This window comes from Stegodyphus dumicola, chromosome 8 (assembly GCF_044657685.1).
Source record: "Stegodyphus dumicola isolate Sdum_Otavi_A_Nest chromosome 8, ASM4465768v1".
Taxonomy (NCBI): Eukaryota; Metazoa; Arthropoda; class Arachnida; order Araneae; family Eresidae; genus Stegodyphus; species Stegodyphus dumicola.
This window is the reverse complement of record NC_140775.1, coordinates 159203801-159223308: the sequence shown is the minus strand read 5'-3', so window position 1 is coordinate 159223308 and position 19508 is coordinate 159203801. Positions and strand designations below refer to the sequence as shown.

At 31.1% G+C, this 19508-nt stretch overlaps 1 protein-coding gene and 1 non-coding gene across 3 annotated transcripts in view; one reads left to right on the top strand and one right to left on the bottom strand.

Moving 5' to 3' along the window:
* Window positions 1-15587, bottom strand: part of LOC118193394 (mannan-binding lectin serine protease 1-like) — a 60000-nt gene extending 44413 nt beyond the window's left edge. The window contains exon 1 of one of the 2 annotated variants that reach the window (XM_035364475.2): window positions 15253-15587. In XM_035364475.2, the coding sequence (XP_035220366.1) occupies window positions 15253-15296 (44 nt within the window). In that variant the 5' untranslated portion in view covers window positions 15297-15587. Of the gene's footprint in view, window positions 1-1151; window positions 1305-15252 lie in introns of those variants that run through there. The other variant, XM_035364474.2, reaches the window with a different exon arrangement.
* TRNAS-UGA (transfer RNA serine (anticodon UGA)) lies at window positions 10624-10705 on the top strand. Its single transcript has one exon. It is a non-coding gene; the product is annotated as a tRNA-Ser (tRNA).
* Window positions 15588-19508: the final 3921 nt, after the last annotated feature.

Below are 19508 nucleotides of genomic sequence, written 5' to 3'. Positions count from 1 at the left end.
TCTATATACTATTGCCAGCATAAAAAATAAGTAAATATTTTTATTGTAAATAAAATTACAGAAAACCTAATAGTAATATTAAAATTTTGTTAGCATTCATAAAGCATACTGTGCATAAAGTGCAGCCATCAGTTCATCTCGTTCTAAAATTTTAATTGAATAGTGAAAACTTGATTGAATTAGATCACAATATTAAATATTATTTTTGAAGGAAAAGCAAAGCGTTAGATTTATATAGTTGAATACAAATATATATACATTTATAGAGTTAAAAATATAGTTTTTGTTTAGCATTTTCAATCCATGAATTTCGCATCCTAGCAAAACAGATAATACTGCCACCTGAAGGAACTATTTGTCGCAAATCTCATCCATAAGCGATCCGGTGAAATAAATGTATGGCTACACCTTGAATGATTCTTTTCTTTATTAAATAAATGCAATGTGGCGATGATTTACAATGCAGTTACATAGAAAATTTCATTTTCTTTCTTTTTGCTGTTTTGAAAAACTGCTTTTAAATGCAATTGTTTCATGCCTTTAACATTTGGACGCCTAATTCTTTAACTAGCAAACTCGTCATATTTGCTCAGTTCAAAACCGTTTCAGATTTTAAACTAAAATATGTATACGAAAATCAGACAGAAATTTCTTTTCAATTTTATGACAACTTTTTAAGATATTTTATTATTTTTGAAATTTTAAAGGTATAATTTTCTAGGTAGCAGACTGTAGTTAAGTTTTCAACTTGCAACTTTTTTCCTAACTAAATTCCGTTTTAGTAAAATTTGATTCTTAGAATTTAGTATCTTTATAGTTCCGGTTTAATATACATATCATACATATATGAATGAATAAATATTTCTCATTAGAAGAAGATAATTAGATCTAGAATTTTTTGATGGACACACATTTCAAATTGCAAACTACTACTACTTAATGAATTTGGAATTTTCAGATTTCAAATTTTTGTTCCCTTTTCCCATTATTTACCAAAGAACTAATAAAGTGCTCAAATCGAGTGCTAATAAGATAGCAAACTGATTTCTAAATAAGATAAGATTAATAAAATAAACACCAGAAAAACTTAACGAAGCTTTAAGATATATTCTACAAGTTTTAACAAATAAGAAAGGGATCAAGTGACTTACGATTCCGGGACATTCTGAATGATTTGGAATGTGATAAAGGTGAACACGAAGCATACCAGTCCGAATATTTCCCAACATACTTTCTTCGACCTGTCGCGGACAACGTACTGGCCCGCCATTTAACTGGAAGATCTTGTTTCTGTCCATAGTTGCGCAGACACCCAAGCCTTAATCTGATAAAGATTCGCAAAGACCAGAGTCCGAGCTTTTACTGACTTCCTTTCCCAGAAAAGAAATAACTTGTACGTTGAATAAACGCTGCGAGTTCATGAATGGTTAGATTAGCGGAAGTATTCATATTTTTCTCACGTGGTCATCGATATATAAGATATAAACATCGTCATCGATCATCGGCATATAAACTGAAACCACGGAGAAGGCAGGGAAAATGTATATCAAGTGTAATAGGAAGTGCAGCAGTTTTAAAATTGGATAAAAACCGCCTCGAACTCACGTTTAATGTTAAACAAATATTCTAGGCTTTCCTATAGAATCTGATAAATTCTTTTTCAAGCAAAAACATATACTGATCAGATACTGATTTTGACGGAATATGTCCATGGAGAAAAGAGGCCTGTAGCATAATCTCTCAAAATTCACAGAATATTTCTCTAACTTAATGCCAATTTAAATTTAAGTTTTCGCCACTTTAATTAATAACTACTCTTTGAAATCTAAGGAAGTGGGCGAATCACAGTATATTCATATGCAAAAAGGGTGTCCACCTAACTGCTTTTGGTGGTAATTTAGGCTGTTAGTCTTGAGTTGTGCCATAACGTGAATTTGAATAAAATTATAAAATCACGCAACTGACTTTAAATAAAACATTATACATTTCAGCTACAATATAACTGTAGGATTGCGCATAATTCGAGCTGTGATTTAGATTAGGGTTTCTCAAACTGTGGGTCGCGACTCCCAAGGGAACCTGCAGCAGGGGTCTCCGAAAATTTTAGCAGTTTTGATATTTTTTAACTTATTATAATAATTTTACAATTACCAATTATTTTTACACGATGTATCTGAAAATAGATAAAGATAAGACAATGCAGACAAAGAAAAAAACGAAAGCGTTTCGAAGCATTCTTTTTATAATATAAACGTTCATTTTCCTTGCTTTGCACGTGACGCTGTCATTTCGTCTGTTACTTATTTAAAATTTTCACATTGTTATATGTCTTAAAATTAGAAATTAAAGTTAATGACCTAAAACTGCAATAGTATATTACAGTACAAGCGAAAAAAATTGACAGTTTCACTCACGCGTGTGTCGGATTTGCGCAATACTTATGCGGTCGGACAAAATTTTTGTAAATGTTATGGGATCCTGGGGGTCGCGAAAAAATCTCCGTGATAAAAGGGGGTCGCGACTGAGAAAGTTTAAGAAACCCTGATTTAGATAATGAATAACATTTACTTGAATTTGCCAATTTTTTCTTTTTTATTATAGGACTGTATAATCAATCAATACTATAAAATTTTATGATAGAAAATTTTATCACCAAGTAAAGGAAGAAATTTGTTAATTGAATCAAGTTATATTTGAAAATCAACTCGCTTTTATCTTGATGTGATAAGCATAGCGCAAATTCTTTAATGTTCTGAACGTGCCTAGTTCTTCAACAGTTTGCTGACTCGGCAAAACAACAAATTTAGCTTGATATATATTTTGACAAAAACTTTGTAATTTCGAGGGTGATCAGATACAGGTTCCTCTTCTTCTGAAAGTGAAGAAGGCAGGGAAAAAAAAAAAAAAAAAAAATGGGAGGAGCAACGACCTATTTATTTCGAAAGCAATAAGCGGAGGAAAGTGAACCTAAACGTAGCGCCATCTGTGGAGAAAAATAGTAATGAAACGGGAAGAACTAAGATATTAAAATTCTTAGAGTATTACGAAAGATTGGGTTAGAATTTATGTCTTAAATTAAACAAAATAAATTTTTCTGAATGAGAAAAGCTTCAAGGAAAGCCATTTCATGATCAGAAGAAGCTTCATGGATAATTTTCGCTTAATCAAACTCATAACTGTGGTTATCTTTCCAACTATTATTAGGAATCGAAGATTTGCTTATTTCTCCTTTTCGGACATAAAATGCGTGTTTTTTGAAGCGGAATTTTAACGCTCTTATAGTTTGGCAAATCTCAAATAATACTGACAAGATATACTATAAATTCAATATGAATTAAAGTCGATCTTTAAGACCCATTTACACTAGCGGAACTTTGAACCTAAGAAACGGACGATATATATAAGAGTAAAAAGAAGCCATTTCTTTTTCCTTAGCAGATTAAAATGATCTAGCATGGCAAACAATAAACAAACAAACAAATAAAAAAGGTTTATGGAAAGGGTAAAGAGGGATTTTATTCAATAAATTATTAATTTTAATATTAATTATTATATTTAATCAATATTATTAATGAATTATCATATTTAATATTAATTATTATATTTAATCAATATTATTAATGAATTATCATATTTAATATTAATTATAATTATCATATTTTAATACTAATTTATTAATTATAATAAATAATTATTAATTTTAAATTGTTTACTTAATTGTTTTTTACCTAATTTTAAATCTGTTTAAAATGCGATTTGAGGTTTCTCTTTCAGTTTAATTTACCGACTATTTTATAACTTTCAGCTTTTTTGAGAAAATGTTCCGATACCGAACAAACTTCCGATTTTCGAAATTTACTGCCTATCGCGATCGCCAGATTTAACGGCCGAAGATTTTTTTTTTTTTTTCCTGTAGAGCTACTGTTAAGAAAAGTGCATGTTAATAAGCCAAAAACCATACAACAGCTTAAAAGCAATATTAGAGGAACAGTTTAAGAGTTGTGATCCAAATTTCCAGCAGGAGAATTTCCTAAAGAGAGCTTGCCCAAACGAAGTTAACAATGACAGCCATTTTCCAGATATTATTTAAAAAATATAATCCAATAATTTCTGTAAATCTTATTTAATGCTAGAAACTGTATAAAAGATATTACATTAAAAATGTTACGCACTATTTAAATTACAAGATTAAGTAGCGTCATCCTATGTAAAGCTCATGGACGTGAATTAATCAGAAACGAATTTACCAACCTCTGTGAAATGGAAGTAAATTAAATAGAATTGAATTCTAACAACAAACAGTTAGGTTTGCCAATTCGCAATAAATGATATCGAAATAAGTTAATTGGAAAGACTGACCACTGATATGAGAGTGAAAGGCCATGCATCTGTAACAAAGAAACTACTCCAGAGTTAAATCTGACAGCAACACCAGGTTCAGTGCCACCAAAAAATTAAGAAATGATTGTATATAAATCTGCTTATTTAGAAATGCATAGTAATGAACAATTTAGTTGTTAATATTCTATAAATAGACAGTTAAAATATTGTTACGAAAAGCCCAGCTGCGGTAAGATAGCTTTCCCGCAGGCAGGTTTGCCAGATTTGGCGCGAAATCGCCCGTTGATATTGGCGATATGCCATAGACGGAGAACGAACATTCTAGAACGAATTCTTATCGGTTTACCCCAGAATGTTCTCGAAGGCAGGTCAAAAGCTATATAAATCCTGCTTGTACGCGGAGTAGCAGTGTATCGAGAGTCTGTGGTAGGGAGTATAGGAGTACGTTGAGTTCAGTAATAGTTTTCCGAGAGTGATCAACTGAGTTGAGACCTGTACCTTAGTGCTTTGCCGTGAAGCTGTCTTCCCCGTTATAGCCCGACAGCCTGAATGCTATGTTGTTGATTGTTTCAGTGTGTTTATCGTAGTTTTTCGACGGCTGTAAACGTGCCTTTGGAACTCTCCTGTGTACTGACGTATAAACTGTGTTTTGATTCTTCATCAAGTGTTGACATCAATCACTCCAAATCCACGAACCCGTAGAACTTAACAGTATTGTAAAAACATAATAAAAATTGACAATGCAGCGTTATTTGGCGACTTTCCAAATTTTTAAAATGTGGAAGCTCGCCAAATTGATCATTTCACGCAAAGGAAATATAAAGCAATTTATGAAGAGGTGAAGAACGAGAGATACGTGTTTTGTTCAACATACATCAACTTAAAATAAAAAAAATTAAATCGTACTGATCGAAATTTAGAAGAACATATCATTATTAGAAATTTACAAATTGCCATGTCTTTGATGGCTTTCACAGTTCATGTCATGCCTTCATCATACATTTCTATGCAGTAATTACTACAAAATGCATTATTAGAAACTTACAAATAAGCTGTAACTATTACAAAATAAGTTACAACAAGGGAATTTATAAATAAGACAAACCGCATACTTCGTTCAACTCTAAAACGAAACAAAATTTTTAGAACTGAAAAACTTTGGAATCATTCTTTTAATTCTACACAGGATACTATAATTCAGCTATTATAGTTTCATTATAGTCACTGAAATAGGTATTTTGTTTACTAAGCTGCTTTTGGTTTCTGAGCATCTGGTAAGAGGGAATTCCGCAGATGGCTCCACCATGGTGCAACGAAAGCTGCATAAATATTACGTTGTAGCCTATGGAGGAATCTGCGGTTTGTTCCTTTTTGTAGTTTTATTGTGGTAGAACAGAGGAAATATATTAAGAAAATCATTTGAACTCAGAAAGGGCAGTGCGGTAAAATAAATCTCAATAATAAACATCAGGGGAGTCTATTTCTCTATTTCACCCGTAATATGAAATCAAAATCTTCTTTTCTTTCATTCAGCTTTTACCACTCGTACGTAGTATAAAGTACAATGCTGACTAAATCAATGAATGATGAATTTAGAAACTGATATTTTAACATATAAACCATTTTCTTAATTTATCAGTATTTAATAACGAGCATAAAAAATTTAAAAAATAGTATTATTGTTAAATGAACTGTATTTAATAAAAATTTTATCTTTATATAATTGAAGTCTGCTTTTCTGAGACCTCATTTTTGAAAAATTGACTGCGGAGAATTAAAGGTTAGCTTCGGGGATGACCAGGAAGAAAAAAGATAGTGACATGTATTTTATTGCTGGAATTATTAAGAGTACTTTAACTGATTAAAATAATTAAAATTAATTCTTGAATTTAGCGTTTTAAATTGATTCCTAAGTGAGGAAGTAATATAATTTGCTAAGTTAGTGGAACACGTAAAGCAATTAATCTTTTGAAGACGGGATGGCCATTATAGTGGCCATAGAGTCCTCTTCTTGAAAAGACGGGGTTGTCCACTTTAGTGGCCATGTCTTTTTCTCCCATTTTCCAGGCTGAAAAGTGAGGTGAAATGTCAAATTTGAAGTCACTGGGGTTTTCACCACTTATCTCTTTCAAAGATCTTCCTTTTGTGACATAGATGCACCCCTCTGAGAATCCATTAAACTACATACAAGAATCTTTGTTGCAAAATTCTTAAAGAAGGGAAAGCATTCGGTTCAAGATTCCCCGTCCCTTGGTAGCTGCTACCAAAGCCCTCGCCTCAAAAGGTTAAATCTATTGGCTGTTGAAAACTCTATTACATACATTTAATTTTCCATTGCTTTCAAACTAATTAAAAATTTAAGTGCTCTATTATTTGTTCAATTTATTATGCATCCTTGCCGGAAAACAAATTTAGGTTCCTAGATATACTAGGAAATTTATCAAGAATTTCTTCATCATTTACATGGGAGTTCTTATGAATGAATGATACTAAAAGATTCCATTTGATCAACCAATGCTGAATATCTCTAAAATAGTTTTAACTGTCTTAAGCTTGAAAAATGTCTTTGAGCAATAATTACAGGAAACGGACGAAAAACAAACAAATATTTTTTTTTTAATGTAAATATTCAAGAAAGGAAACTTTTCATAAGCTACACTAGCATTAATAATGCTTTTGGCATATCTTCTTTTCAAGAATAATAAATTCGGAAACGAAATTGCTTTCATAAAACGTTATAGCTAGCTTCACTGACAAAACAACATTCTTGCAATAGTATTCTGAAAATGCATTGTAATGTTACAAACTGCTCCTTTAACGTCTTCAACATTTACATAAATTTCGAATTTTATTCCGTTATAATATTTAAAAGAAAAACTGATTGGAAATCTAAATTTTTTTCTTCATTCCTTCGGGCGGGACTCAACACTATCTCTCGTCCCTTTAAATACTTCTTTAGAATTAATCACTCAAATTTATACCAGGATAAACAAAACAAAACAACAACAATAAACAGACAGAAAACTGATACAGCAGATTATTAACAGTATATATATATATATATATATATATATATTATATAAATTGCTTAACTTTTTCCATTTACCCAGAAGAGTTCTACGTTTTGAAAACAAGGTAATTAATTACTTAGAAAATAAAACCAAGAGTTTATGAGGTCTATTTTGATACCCCTCACAAATATTTAAACGCATAGAGGAACTGAAAGTACTTTTGAACAAACGTGAATATTAAAGGGAAGATTTCTTGAGTTAATTTGCTTCTTTCAGTTAAATAGCTTATCAACGCCTCTTTAAGAAGGTGCGCATCATTAAGGCGTTTTGTGATGCATATTAAGAAGTTATTGTTTTGTAATAAACTTAAAACCTTTGTACGCATGAACGTCACTAATTTCTTGCTCTTTGAGACATTAACTACTTCGAAACGCTGTTAAACTGGTAACTAAATGACGCAATAAATCAGTTGATCTATTATTCCTAACGTCTGAATAAAACAAGTAAAATACAAACCATTCCGGATAAGGATACATATGACGGATGTCAGAATCACGAAAAGCTTTTTATTTCAAGGTCAAGTTCTGCCTCGAGTAATTCGAATTATAGATTCCTTTTCTCATTTATGATCAAACATCTATTTAAATCAAAAATAATTATAAGAACTAAATGGGTGGCGAAGAGAAGTTTTATTTTCTCTCTCTATGCTAAATATTTTTGAATAACTGAAATTCTGTGTACTTTTACATGCATTTTGCAAGCGTGTATTTGAAGAAACATTCATATAAAAGTTCGACATAACTTGTTTTATTGAAAAATAAATCTGGCAATCTGAGTTCGAAAATTTTATAAAAACGACATAATTTACTTATTTTTATGAGCTAATATTCATCTTGAAACTTTATAAATTTTTAAGTAAAATCTAAATTATAATCCAGTCTATCATTTACTGTTTCAAGAAGGCGTATCATATGAATAATTTCTACCAAAATTCAGGCCTATACGTTTATGACTTTGTTCCAATCTAAGAAGAAACAAACGTATAGTTATCTTAGCTTTATTATCATTTTAAATGCGGTGTCTTTTTCATTTCCTTATTTTTAATGAGATCATTAACATATATTTCATGATTGTTACTCCACATTAAAACTTCTAAGAAACATTTCTGTTTATTTTTATTTATACCCCTTGATACTTGATTGAATACTTACTATTTAATGGTTTGTAAATGCAACATGAAGTCTAGCCATTATCGCATTCAAAGGCCTCTAAGCTTTATATTAGTTTGGCATTATAAATTCAAAAGCTTTAGCGGAGTGTGTTGTTTATTGTTGGAAAACGGGCAAAATATGTTTTGTCAGTAATAAGATTTAGGTAAAGCCCCGCTGTAAAATCTCAGCACACTTTTATCCTTTTTTCCCATTCTTGCTGTGTGAATTAATTGCATAGTCAGGATTTTAAATTTAAAGTACGTTTCTTTGGAAATGTATAACTCACAGATAGAAATTAACATTTATTAAAATATTGATTACTGAGATGAAGAGGAAATTTCCTTGCAAGAACGGATTTGGGAATCATACATTTCACTGTATGTTATGTTTTTCCTTTCCGTTCATTAATCTTTTATATTTACTGTTATTTTCAATAGCTTGTTTCATCACTAAAGCAAAAATGATTGCTACTGACATATTTATTCAAGATAGTGTTTATTGCTAGCACTAATTAACGCTCTTTGGATGATTTAATTTTTTTTTAAATCACATTATACCACATATACTTAGCTTACGACTGGGATCTAAAACCAAGAACTTTCTCTGGGATAAGAACAGGTGGTATGGCAAGACTGCTGAGTACTGGTAGTTCGAACTCAAGTTCAAATTTTTGTAAAAGGGCTGGTTACAGGCGAATTTACGTTGCTTTCGCCTTATGTAATGTTAATACGAACCAATATCTCTTAGAAAATCCTCCATGAAGGCCCCATCACACTTAATCAGATAGCTCTCATTTACGTTGCCATAATCCAAATAATCCAACTCAGTCCGAGGATAAATGATCTTGCTCATTCAATCTTAAACAGTAGCCGACTCCAGTATTTTCTACTGAACGATATATATTGAAATAAATCGATTTGATCTGAACTTACTAATGTTAGAGGTTCAACACCGCTTAGTGGAGCGGAAGCGACTTTGTACAGAGTTACATCTCTCATAAAACAGTTTACAAAAATAAAATAAAATTACTGTAGACAAAATTTTGTTTATTCAGTGTACAAGTGTAAGACACACATTTCACGCATATATAAAAAAGCACCTTGAAAAATAAGAAATAAAATAAATTACTCCAAAGTAAATCACAATGCAATAATATATTTTGGACTTTGGTTATAAGTGACATACATAACACATATAATACAGTCTATATTTAGACTCAACAAGGGCCTTGTAGTTAAAGTTAAGCTATTTGACTATTGCAAAGCACACAAGGGATACCTTACTAAGAGTAGGGCTTCGCTGAGGACTATCTAAGTAGAACTGGTTCGCATTCACATTGCACATGGGAAAACCAAGAAAAACAACATGCAGTTAGTCTGGTTGCTTGGATTCGAACGTGAGTTGTACTACTATTACTCAGCGGTCTTAACTATTCAGCCCCAGATAGCGCTTCCTGCTTGTTAAGAGAGTTTTAGTAGTTCGATCCAGTTAAAATCTCGGCGAGGGGCCGTCTGCATCACTGTCTCCAGTCCAGTCCAGTCCGTGTCTTTATTGTCGGTGTGCAGCGAGTATATGCTGCTTTACCGGCTCCTGATAAGTGATGGCACCTGACAATTGGCTTTCCGGAAGAACTGTCTCCTTGGTCTTCCCCATGTATAACGCAAACAGGAGTCAGATTCCTTCAGAAAATCATCCTCGATAGCCCTTCTCTTCTCAGCTAGGTAGTCTTTGCTTTTCCATATTTAAATAAACCAATAACCCAGTGGCGTAGCTATTGTGGGGCAAGGGGGGACATATGTCCCCGGGCGCAGCATCCAGGTGGCGCCCAATTGACGCTACGAAATTTTTTAATGAAATGTTTTCCATTCTTGGCACACAGAAAGGAGCGCAAATTTTTCAGTAGTCCCCGGGCGCTGGAATCCTAGCTACGCCACTGCAATAACCTAATTTAAATATTCCCAATTTAATATTTCCCAGCTTAAGTAAACCAACCTTTGTAATTTTAATCAACACAAAAATCTTATTTATATTAAATACTCTAATATATCATAACCTAGCGAGCAGTCGTGGCCGAGTGGTTAAGGCGATGGACTTGAAATCCATTGGGGTTTCCCCGCGTAGGTTCGAATCCTACCGGCTGCGAAGGTTTTAACCACCTTTACCCTAAATGTTTTATGGGCCTCAGCAAAAATGCAGGATTTCGCTTGTTAGGTTTCTGTTATGAATTTAATTCGTAGTTTTATAAGAAGTGTTTTCCTCTGTAATACGGATGTACCAAAGTTTCATTCAATAATTTTTCATTAATAAATCATTTCTTTTTCCAGGTGCGATTGATGGAAAATAACTTTTAAATAATTTTAGCTTTGAAAAAGTTCCAATGCCCAAAGATGCGGATACGAATAGCATTCCATAAATAGATAAAATATAACAGCATCTTGAAAAGTATCAATTAAATTATATTCATATTAATATTTTAAAGAATTGTGAAAGGCACACACACACATATATATATTATGAAACTTAATTTTAAGGGCTCTCATTTTTGAAATAAAATATTAGCGTCATTTTCATGTCGTCGTTCAATTTTATGTGCATATCTTTACAGCGTTAGAATAAATTTCCATTACATTCCTTTTAACTTGTATCGTGAATAAGTCGTCATAGCGCTGTTTCAGCTGTACAGCTCTTACTGTAATTGATGGCACTATTGTGACAAAAATAAGGAAAGGAGTAACAAGATTTAAAATTTTCTAAATCATTCTCTGTGGACTTAGCAAGTGCTTCACATACAAACTTATTTTTGTTTTATTTGAAGTTCTTAGAAAAACAGGATTGATATCGAGATCCTCTGTCACTACCTTGATAGAAGTAATAACATTCACGAATATTGAAACACTCCTGAGATTCTTCAGACCCTTTGCAACGAGATCGAGATCATGAATATATTCTGTAATTTCTAAAACAGCCTCATAAATTTCGTTTTATTATTATTTTTTTCTTTAAACTAGTTTATTTCTTCAACTCTGTTTTCTTGCCTGGGAATAGGAAGCGGTTTTAAAATTAAATATTGCCTATATCAGGGATATTGAAAAATAAATATGTAATTTTTATACTCTTCTCCACCAGAAAATTATATTTTTTAAATTAAAACGCCATCTTCTTTGCATATTGGCAGGACTTTCATATGCTTGGTATACTTAAATCTAAAACAATGATATTCAGTAAATTTAAATGTTTCCTGAAATTTCCGACATTGTGTATTGAAAAATGTTAAGAAATATGTCAAACATTACTGTAATTGTTTTGTATTTTTATTACATGAAACAAATCAAGTGATAGTAGATTGAAAATAACAGTATGAAATCCTGATCCCTTTGTGCAGAGCACACTCGCATGCTTGGTGCATCTGATCAAATCATGAATACATTACCTATCATCAGATTCATTTTTCATGCATTATCAGTTATATCTTTTCGATTACTTGGGGAAAAAGTTGGTCCGAATAAATGGGAAAATATTGAAGTGTAGATGAAAACCTCTGAATAATCTGCTTTTGTGTTGCAAAAGACACACCAAATAAGATAGACGCTAAAGAAACTAATAATTAGCTTAACGTAAGTACACGAAAGTTGCAGTATAGTTTTGGAGATCAAGCAGAACAGTCTTCTTCAGTTGCGAATGTAAAAATTCTGGATAAAAATGAATTTCATATTCTGAAGAAGAAAGTTCTGCTCGACTTTCGAAACTATAATACTGCAAATTTATTTACACTACTCCAATTCCGTATTTCCCATCCCCCTTCTGCATTTTGCTCTAGTTTACATGATGTGCTTGTATCACAACTTAACTGCAACTAACACTCAATCCTAATTCATGGGTAGGATGCTCTGTCCTGCTGAGTTTTAAAAAATGAATGAGGGAAAGAAAACTCTGTTTCGATAAATATAATATTTTAATAGCATAAACAAATGCTTCAAGGATTATTCCATATCCATCCGAGAAGACTTGGGAATAGAAAGATTTTAAACGCCTTTACTCTATCTAAGAGTAACAGGAATCAGCAACTGACCCCAGTTATTTTCTAGTTAACGATAAGATTTGAGTGATTTGATTTTATTATAAATACACTTGCGTGTGCTCTTCATGATATCACCACAATCTGTAAAAGTTTAGCGACACAAAAACTCTAGCAACACATACAGAGGCTCTCAAAAGTGTTCCTACACTTATGATTTTCATTGAAATAGGGCTCTATCCATTAATTAAAAGTAAACTTTCTGAATGAGATTTTAATAATAAGATCTATAATCTATTCGTAACAAAATTACATGAAATAGTTTTAAAATATAGCGAAACTTTATTTTTAAGAAATTAATAATCAAAAAATGACAAACATTTTATCTCACAAAAGTCTTCGTACACTTCAAAAAAATCTTGACATATTGGTAAATATTTTCATTTTTCGTTAAATTAATAGTTAGCAGGATATGCTTTAGCATCCCCGACAGCTTTTAAAAGTCTGGAAATAGATTTTACTAATTGTTTTGTAATTTCTGTATCAATGTTCATCCATTTTTACACCATGACTGTTTAGAGTTCACTTTTCGTTTTGGTGTCGTGTTTTTATATTCTAACCTCCAGTTCTTTCCAAATGTGTTTTATGGGGTTTAAATCTGGCAACTGAGGTGGTGTTTTCAAAACCCTGTGGACAATTATAGAGACACTACAGGCGAACGTTGAGAGCCGTATGTTTAGGATCGTTATCATGATTAAAAATAAAATTGTTTCCAATACCCAAATTTTAGGCTGATAACTTTAAATTGTCTCTTAAAATATTTAAATAAAGAGAATGATTCATAATGCCATGAATAAATGCCAAATTACCTAGTCCTGATGTTGCCATGCACCCCCACACAAGAACACCTCCACCGCCATGCTTAACTGTTCCAACTAAGTTCTTAGAATGAAGTTCCTCATTTTTCCTTCTGCATACAGTTATTCGACCATCGGAACCAAAAATGTTGAATTTGCTTTCGTCAGCAAATAGGACATTATTCCTTTACGTTTCGGGTGTATTTATCATTGATTTTGCGAATGAAAGCCTAAGCTTTCTGTTTTTCTCACTAACAATTTTTTTTTACGGGCAGAACGCCCATGTAATCCAGCTTCTCTGGGAACTCGTCGAACAATTTCAGGTGAAATTGAAGTAGAAAACTTTGTATTAAATTCTGCAGAAACTTTTACAGCACTTAAACTTGTGTTTTTCACAAATTTTCTAATAATAAATCTCTCATAATGTTTAGTTAACTTTCTCGGTCGACCTTTTCTTACCTTGTTTTCAATCCGATTTTCTTCTTTAAAGCGTTTTATCACATACTGCACTGTAGAATGGAATAAATTAAGTAATTTAGCGGTATTTCGAATTGATTTACCATTACTTTGGTGAAAAATTATCAATTTTCGAATGCTGTTTGTAATTTTTTTACGACTGCGACCCATTTTTCAATAATAAATAGAATATTATGAAGTAAACAATAAAAAATTAAAGCAAACGATTTTTTAAATGCCATCAGAATGCAAAAATTAAAAAAAGAGGCAAACGATAATTCTAATTTTGATTTTATCTAAAAATATTTCAGTGTAGGAAGACTTTTGTGAGATAAAAAGTTTGTCATTTTTTGATTATTAATTTCTTAAAAATAAAGTTTCGCTATATTTAAAAAATATTTCATGTAATTTTATTACGAATAGATTATAGATCTTATTATTAAAATCTCATGCAGAAAGTTTACTTTTAATTAATGGATAGAGCCCTATTTCAATGAAAATTATAATTGTACGAACACTTTTGGGAGCCACTGTATCAGTTTAATTAGCATAGTTACAGACCTTAGATGATATTCTCTTTCCGTCTTCAACAAGTTTGCATGACCTTGTGAATGTCGATTCGCACAGCGAAAAAGGAAATGCAATATAAAAAGCCATGGAATTAATATTTAGCAAAATATTCATATAGAAGAGATAAAATTGAACATTTTTATAAGTATTCTATACATCAAAAAAAAATTAAATAATATTAATGAAAACTTACGTAATTTTATTTAAACATATTTACCCCTTTAAAACCAATATGGATGAGCATCTCCCGGTGTTTTGGAAAAGCAACGCAATGAATAAAAGAAAGGCTAAAAAATATTATTGAAATATTTTGAAGACTTTTTAAAAATACTAACTTAACTAATATAGCTGTCAGAAAAAATACGTAAATATCAACATGCACATAATAGCACCAAGCAATAAACCTAACTGTTCAAAATTAAAATTTTTACCCTTAATTTTTAAAAAAAGGTTTAGAACAAAAATAAGAATTAAGCAAGTCCTATAATAGCCTTAGAAAGTATTTTATAGTTTTGAATTTAACATCTTTGAAAGTTTAGTTGAATCTAACATTTTAGGAAAATTTATCATTTGAAAAATGCTTAATTTTAAACATTTAAGCGCAAACATAATTTTTAATCACTTAACGTTATTTTCACAAACAGCATCAAATTAAAATAATTAAATAAATAAAATTCCACTTATCGGGATGGCCTTGAAACAAATAAAAATAACAAATATAAAAATAAACCATTTAATATGATTTAATAAAGCATAATTCACGCAAAATTTTCATAGAAATTATTACTTACCTTATGAAGAGTAACACTAATGAAATTATTCCACGCCACTTCATAACTATCTAATTTTTTAATTCTTCATCAAAACGTTTCTGTTATAAAATAAAAGTGAAAAGGCAACAGCTGCATTCTCAGTAATAAGCGAAAACATCTGAGCCGCTGTAATTCCATTTTACGTTCTAGCTAAATTCTTTATTCTCCAGCATTAATGCGAGGTGTGCCACCTTTTTTTGTTGTTTTCAGCGTAGTTCGGGGAAAAAACAGTGCCTGTCTACCGTGTGCAGTTTCTGTCCCGTAGAACCGAATTCTGAACAGGTATTGAAGCCGTGAAAACAGGAACTGCGTGCGCGGAATGCGTGGAAAGGAAAATGGCGTTTTTGGGTACAGGTGTTCGAGAAACCTTCTGTGACGTCACTTAAAAACAGTTGCTCTTGCTTGGGATTGCGACAACAAAAATTGTGTGTTAATTGTAAAACTCATCCTTTTTGTAAAGTTATTCATATATTTTCCATGTAACGAGGAAATAATATTACACAATGAAAGTAGTAACATGCTTAATAATAGCCATAAAAGGATTGAAATAATTTGGAATGATGCTATTGAAAGAAAAATAAGATAAAAATAATTAATTTTAGCACTTTTAATAGCAGCAATCTTTTTTTCAAGAAATATCGAGAAGTGTTAAGTAATTTGGCCTATAAATCCTTCGTTTTGTAATTTGAGAGCAAAATTCATTAGCTAAATATGTTTCCTACTGAGAATTTTACCAAATTTTCATTAATATATTTAAACTCAAAGACAGACTCAAATGATAAAATATATTTATGTAACTTATTACGAAATATTTAGTTTGGAATTTTTTAATATATATGTTGCAAAGAAATTACTTGGGAGTGAAAAAAAATTATCTTGAAAGTCAGGTGATAATTACTATGTTCAGCTCATTAAGCAGTAAATTTAGTATATCATTCCTTCAACTCACTGAACATTTTTTTCATTCTTCTTTTGAAAAGTATAAGGAAAATTTTTTTCCATAGGTAAAAATTAAAAAATATAATAAATAAATAAAATAAACAAGAATCTGAAAGTTTTCAGATTTTATATTACGCCCAAACGGGAGCTTTTTTTTAACGTTTTGTGTGTTACCTTTATTTATTAAATATCATGGTCTTCGTACTAAAACTATAAAATTCAGTTCAACAGCAATATCACAAAATATTTAAAAGGTCATACCTTTAGAATTTCCGATACACAGTCTCGCGCTGTGGAGATATATTTCTTCCCCGTACAGTGTTGCCAATGATCGCTTTGAAATCCTTGAGTTTGTTAATCAAAAATTCGTTAAATGTTTACAAAATATGAAATAGATAATAAAATCAATTCCAAATTTTGGCTTTCAGATGCCCATATGCAGGTGGAGACGTACGTTATTCAAAATTTGATGGCTCTAGGTACCGTATTTTTATCACAATGCGAAAAACATACATACATTTATGCAGATTCTTCATTATTTAATTTCTTTAAATATAATACAGGGCTCTAATATTTGGTGGCAACAATTTAAAAAGTGTTTCGCCGTTTATAGTGAATCGACGCAAAATGCCAAAACGAAATTAATAGCCCTTCTGGGGAAATTATCCCCTTGGGCTAAAAACAAAAAAGAGAAAGAGGGAAAAAAAGCTGTTTCATTCTTCAGTTATGATAATGCTTGAATGAAAGTATATTCAAAATCTTGTTTTTGAAGTATTCATAAGTTAGTAGCCTAACAATTAACTAAAGATTATTGTTTATAATTAAATGCGAATAATCAGGCGGCTTTGGGAGAGAAAATAAAGTAAATATTAAGTATAAAATAAACTTTTAAGTTAAAAGTGAAGAGCTATTTAAATTACAAATTTTACAAATTATTTAAACTGCAAAAGAATTATTTTATGTGCCTTTCCTTATTCTATCAATCTTGAATATATATATAAACAAAGTTATTACTGTAGTAACAAATAAAACTTATTAACCTTCCTATGTTTAATGTTTCAAATAGAACTTTTCAAGAGGTTAGTATTTAAAACACTAAACCCGGACGATTAATGAGTGCCGAGTACATGTTTCGTTCTTCCTGCTATCATATGATTCTAACCGCTGTTAATAAATTGTTTTCACATGCAAAATAATATTTCTAATACTCACATGATGCCAACTACCCGAATTTAAATTTTGATACTTTTTACACTCGAAAAAAATGAAATGGTTCATCTTTGGCGGAACGGATTAGAATTGAAAGCTGTTACCATGTTATTGAATAAAATTCATCATCAAGACCTTCTATAGATTCTCACGGAATAGTTACTGCAGGCTTCAAGAATTATATAATGCTAGTAATCCTGTTACATGACCCAATTTGGTAAGATCTCGACGGTGACAAAATAGCGCGAAAATTGCTGTATCATTTTCTTAAGAAATTTAAACGTCTATCATTGTCATGACTTCATTTGGAGTTATAGGATGGAAAGAAAGATGCGGCAGTTGATACCAAATAGAAAAATATTCGAGATATAATCTAAGCTGATGATGTATAAATCTGTACTGATGCTCTGATTCGATAACAGTTCGCATTTGCAGAAAAGTTAATAGACAAAAGAAAGATATAAGCAAGATGTCAATACCTATTTAGAACGATTTGAATATATACATCTATATCTATCTATATCGATCTATATCTATATCTATATATATATATATCTATACCGATCTATATCTAAAGCTATCCATATATCTATATCGATCTATATCTCTATATATCTATATCGATCTATATCAATATTATCTATCTATATATATTGTTTTAAATTTTAATTTCTTCTTCACTTTTTATTTTATTTTATATCGATTTTATTTCGTTAAATTTACTTTAATTTACTTAATTAATTAAGGCTTAACTTAATTAACTAAAAGCGGTATATATAGAGACTTTTAATATGCCAGAGAAATTAAGGGAATATATTAAAAGAACATCATTACAGATATAAAATTAAAGTTCGGGTTAAAGTGTTAATTTCAGTTACGGATTAATTTTTGAATTTTTGATTCACGACCTAGGCTACGTCTCGAAAAAGAACAAGGAATTATCTATATCTTATTTTCTATTTTTATTTATAATTTAATATTCTACGAACATCATTGTATTGATTTACTTTTGTTTTTTCCTGTTAGTAAGCTCGCCATTATGAAAGATTTAATTTATTTTACTATCGCTTTATTATTCAATTAATTGTGCAGCATTCTGCGTGAATTTAATGATTAATAATTATTACTTTATTACAAATTTCTAATAAGTAATCGATATAATTTGAGAATATTAGACAAGGATACTTGTCATGTTCAATGAGATGCATCACTTTTAAATGATTCATACAGTAAAGCAATTAGATTCTTTAAGCAACATACCGAATTTATTGAGAAGGAATAGAAAGGCATAGAATTTCTATTAATAGATAACAAGGGGAATAATACTGAAAAATAAAAGTTACGTGACTCTATTTAGGCTAGTTTTTGAAAGTAATAACAAAATATCACGTGTCTTGAGCCGATCAAGTGCACTTCTAGGTTTTCAAGACTACGAGAATAAATTAAGACATTGTAGGTTCATTATGTCACTTCCCACGTCGATTTTACTGCATTTGCAGAGCTTCACACTTGCCTCTTTACGTGTCTTTTTATTTTAATATTGTTTTAGGAATATAGATCTATTAGCAAATGCACTTGTATCATTTACTTGATTTTGGAACCATTTTGCATTCACTATTTAAATTTTAGTGATGGATAAAAACAGGTGTTTTACTCGTGAGATGTTTTTAAAATGTATACGATACTTTAATGTTAAAGTAGATCTCAAATAAGCTCAAAAATCTCCTACAATATGGATAAACAGAGCAACCGATTTTGGACTTGTAATCGAATGAAAACCGATTTTGGACTTGTAGTGGTGTGGTGTGGTGTATTTAATTATGGCAAAGCACACTAGGGCTATCTGCCTAAGAGGAGGGATGCCTTTCGTGGAGGACTTTCCAAGGGAAACTGGCTCGTATACACGTTACACATGGGGAAAACCACGAAAACACCCATGCAGCCAGCCCGTTCGCGGGATTCGAACCTCGGACCGAACTACCAGTGTTCAGCGACTTTACCGCTCGGCCGCTGGTGGGCCCTTTTTTGGACTTGTAAGCGAATGAATAGAACCATACAAAATGGTTTCGTTTAAAAGAAATTTGTTT